Source organism: Papio anubis, unplaced genomic scaffold, assembly GCF_008728515.1.
Source record: "Papio anubis isolate 15944 unplaced genomic scaffold, Panubis1.0 scaffold1219, whole genome shotgun sequence".
In the NCBI taxonomy this organism is placed as follows: Eukaryota; Metazoa; Chordata; class Mammalia; order Primates; family Cercopithecidae; genus Papio; species Papio anubis.
This window is the reverse complement of record NW_022161158.1, coordinates 1-4,321: the sequence shown is the minus strand read 5'-3', so window position 1 is coordinate 4,321 and position 4,321 is coordinate 1. Positions and strand designations below refer to the sequence as shown.

General features: G+C 57.7%; 1 protein-coding gene across 1 annotated transcript; it reads right to left on the bottom strand.

The window, feature by feature from the left end:
• Positions 1-891: 891 nt before the first annotated feature.
• LOC101015402 (chloride channel protein ClC-Ka) lies at positions 892-4,315 on the bottom strand. Its single transcript, XM_031661271.1, has 6 exons — positions 4,283-4,315; positions 3,111-3,244; positions 2,665-2,753; positions 2,048-2,155; positions 1,149-1,385; positions 892-915 (listed from the first exon to the last, which is right to left on the bottom strand). The coding sequence occupies exons 2-6, from the start codon at positions 3,214-3,216 to the stop codon at positions 892-894; spliced, it is 564 nt and encodes a 187-aa protein (XP_031517131.1). The 5' UTR covers positions 3,217-3,244; positions 4,283-4,315.
• Positions 4,316-4,321: the final 6 nt, after the last annotated feature.

Sequence of the window (4,321 nt, the reverse complement as noted above, 5' to 3'; positions counted from 1 at the left end):
TGTTCTCTGAGGATGAAGGGGTGGGTTCACCCTGGTGATCTTGGCCTGGTCTCTGCTGGGGAAGATGTGACCTTGGGCCCCTGGGGAGAGTCCAGAGAGCTCAGAGCACCCTAATGCCAACACATACACATGCCCAGGCAACCTGGCCACCCAGGCGTAGAAGACTCAAGTGGAGGATGCCTAAGGCTCGGTGGACTCCCCAAGGAACCACACTGAGTCCTGGCTTATGAGCTGTGCCTGCCGCAGACTAGGGCTTGAGTGACACAGCATCCCACTTTATTCATGAGGACAAGCATCACAGACCTGTGGGAGACCCTCCCTACCATCTCCCTGCCAAGAAGTGGAGCATGAGGAGGAGTCCAGGGCCTGAGCCTGCAGTGTGTCCACGTGATCATCGGAAACTCACTCTGGGCCACACAGGTGAGGAGTCTAGGTCCCAGCCAGCAACCTTGCAGCTGAGATGAGGATGGACAGCTGCCTGGGAACCAGCTTTATTTTTCTCTGGAGCTTCTCACTGGGAATCAGACAACCCCAGAGGGCATCTGTGCCTGCCTCTGGTGACAGCGTATCTAATCTCACAAGTATTCATTAATGTGATGGCTAGTCACTGGAGCAACGGCACTTACTTTTCCTGGGTCATCTCACACTCAGTTCTATCCAAGGTGGGATTTATCTTCAAGGCAGGAGCCATCGTCACACCCAGGATGATGATGTCTTCTTCCATTCGTTTAGAGTTGTCTGTTATGCCAGAGAATGGAGCTGGGTTGGAGTGGGGAGTGGGGGTGGCAGAGGGAAGGGAGGCAGGGGTCTCCATCCCAACCTCAGTGCCAGGCAGCTGGGAATTTGCCTATTTCATCTTACTGGACTGGCTCTTTGAGGCTGGTGGGTTTGTCAATTTGAAATTGCTTTCTTCCTCTAGAACAGAGAAAATGAGGAGGGGGAGGCTGGAGAGGGGGATGTAGAGGGAGGAAGTTGTTGACAAGGGCGGCACAGCATTTTTACACCCAAGTCTATTCTCCCCTAAGAATTGGTTTCTAGGTGAATATTGAAGAGCCCGATGTCCACCCCATTACAGATGGGATTTGAGGCAGAGAGGAAAGGCAGGTGGCCACTGGCAGAAACAGATAGGGGAGGCAGGCCGGTATTACCAATCTGCCATAGACCAGGAAAGAGGGACTCATCAGTATCCTCTGAATTCCCCCAGGTTTGGATGGGAGCATGCTGGTGTCCCCCCTACCCCTCCCCAGCCTTCTCAGGCATGGGTCCCCTGCTTTGCTCTGCCCCTGGGACCCTGGTACCTCCACCCAGGACACGCAGCCCACAGCTCTGCCCCGCGATGTCACGAAGAGGGACTGAAGGTTCAACAGCTTAAAGAGGTTGTGTGCCTGGATGAGGGATTGTTAGGAAACACTGGAGGGTAGAAGGCGCCCAGCCCACCCTCTGGCCCACTCTGCCATGCCTCTGAGCCAGGAAGAGGGGCCGGGCCTGATGTGTGTGGGAGGCAAGAGATCCAGGCCTGCAATGTCCAGTGTGGCCACTGGGAGATGCCAGAGTCCATGCAAGGGTCTGGGCGAGGCCGCAGGTGGACAGGACCCAATATCCAGCACCCTCCAGCAGCACAGAGGGGGCAGGGCCATCTCCAGGTTCCCTGTGGGCCTCTGCCCCTTCCCTGCCCATGTGCCAGGCTCTGTCTCAACTGACTACATAATTTGTCCAAGATCACACAGGGAGAATGTGGTGGACCTGAAATTGAAATGCACGTGTGCCGTGGTGCAACTCCACTGTCTTTCTCCACCCAGAGACTTCCATTTGCCAAGCCCCCCACTTCCCTTGTCTCTCTGCATCATCCCTGCAACCCTGGCAGTGAGGGCTGACAGGGCAGGGGCTGCCCTGCCCGGACAGCTGATGAAGACACAGGCCCAGGAGGGGCAGGAAGCAGCATGAGGTGGGCAGGGCAGGTTGGGAGGGGAGGCTGGAGCCTGAGCTCCTCATCAGCTCTTGCCCTGCCCCAGGGGCCTCGTGCGTCACACTCCCCAATATTTGTTACCTGGTGCATGGTGGTCTCTGAGAATAGTGTCAGGGTCACTGGTTCCGTGGGGCAGCCCCCAGCCAAGATGTCCTGGAGACACTGCTGGCTTTCTTGGCCTGGTCTCTGCTGGGGAAGATGTGACCTTGGGCCCCTGGACAGAGTCCAGAGGGAGTCGGGGGGACCCTGAACCCCAACACATACACAACCAGGCAACTTGGGCCACCCAGGCGTAGAAGACTCATGGAAGATGCCCAAGGCTTGGTGGACTCCCCAAGAAGCCACACTTGGGTCCTGGCTTTATAAGCTGTGGCTCAGCCAAGTAGGAGACTAGGGCTTGAGTGACACAGCGTCCCACTTATTCACGAGGACAAGCATCATAGACCTGGTGGGAGACCCTCTCTCTCTATCATCTCCCTGCCAAGAAGTGGAGCATGAGGAGGAGCCCAGGGGCCCTAGCCTGCAGTGTCCACGTGACCACGGGAAACTCCCTCTGGGCTAGGGTTATGGGTGCAGGGCCGGCCTCCCCAGGATGCCTCTCTCAGACCACCTCTCCCTCAGGAGATCAGCGGGTCCCTCCCCTCCCATCCTTGCTGACCGATCCCTGTCCCATCCCCACGCCCCTCAGGAGTACCTACCTGGTGTCCTGGAGCCCAGGAAGTTGGCTCAGCCTGGAGGGCCTGCACCAGCTGGGCCCTCTGCACAACGCCCACCAGGATCTGGGACTCTGGCAAGTGGAGAGGGAGAGGTAGGAAGGCACATTATGAAGAAACAGGACTGAGGCCAAGCTTCCAGAAGACCCTGGAGGTGTCGCCATGCTCCTACCCCAGCAGCTGCCCAGGGGATGCCTTACAAGCACTCGGCTGACTCTCTTTAGACACGTCAACCATCCCAAGGGAGGGTGGCCATGATTTCCATTTTACTGATGAAGAAACTCAGGCTCACGTGAAGTGACTTGCCCAAGGTCACACGGTTGGTTGCTAAGTTACAGAGCCTGGATGCAGATCCTGTCTGCCTGACAGGTCCACGAAGGAGGCAGAGGGCATCCCCCATCCCCGACTTCCTCCTCCCTTCCGGCTGGCACCTGTGCTCTCCACCAGGGGATACTCAGCCACGTCTGTGGAGGTCACGACCTTGACCACCTCCTCCAGTGGCATGTCCTTGGCCAGTGTGGTGATGCTGCGGTTCATGAAGTGCTCCACCCTCACGCGGTGGGAGCTGCAGGCAGAGGGGCTCCCATCAGGTCCCAGAGTCGGGGATGTGAGACCCAGGCCGGCAAGAGGATCTGGGGGTAGCTTTGCTAGAACTGGGGACCCACGGCTCTGGAGTGTGGGCAGGGCCAGAGAGGTTCGTGGAATGAGGGATTCCTAGAACCCACGGTGGGAGGAAACCTGGGGACCACATTACTGATGGCCCCGTTCCAAATCTCCAGCCCCCTGGACTCCCATGTGCCCCAGACCAGCTCCACTTGGGTCTTGTCCCAGCTTGGACAGAGCTGAGTGTGAGATGACGGAAAACCAGTATCTGCCAGGTGCTCAGTGACTGGCCATCACATTAACGGGTAACGAGATTGGAGCACAGACCCAGCAGCCTTCCCTGCATAGCTCCATTTGATTATAAAAGGGTATGTCACTCCCGAGGAAAAACTTGGAAGTTTGAAAACCACTGGTATAAACAGCCCCGTTTTCCAGATGGGCAAACAGGTTCAGAGCAAGGCAGCAGCTTGCTTGTGTTTAGAGCGGGGCCTCCAGCTCAGGGACTCTCAGAGCCTCTTTGGTCTGCTTCTCTGGGGCCAGAAGCTGCTCTGGTCCTATCTGGTTGAGTGAAGACCTCAAAGCCCATTTCCATTCTCATTCCACCTCCTACTCCCAAAGTCCCAGCAAGGACAGCAGAAGTGGGGGGAGGGGAGGAGACCTCTCGAATCTGGTGCTGACTCTCCATGTCACCTGGAGCAAGACACGGCACCTCTCTGAGCCCCGGTTTCCTCAACCTGTACACGGGGCAATACTCATCCTCCTGCTGTGGAGCCCTGCTGGCCCCTAGACAGACACTGAGGCCTCAAGGCCAACTACTTGCCCAAGGTCACCCAGGGCACTGGGGAGAATGGAGACCAGAGTACGGCTGTGTGTCAGCCCCTCCCAGCCCCCATGTCCAAGGTCAGCTGCGGTGGCATTTCTTTTTGGAGGTGCCCTCCACCCCCAGCCAAGCCCAAACACTGTGACCCCCTTCAGCCAGCCTGAGGTGCGCGCCACTCACCCGATGTTGCGGCCCAGAATCCGTGGCAGGTATGGCAGC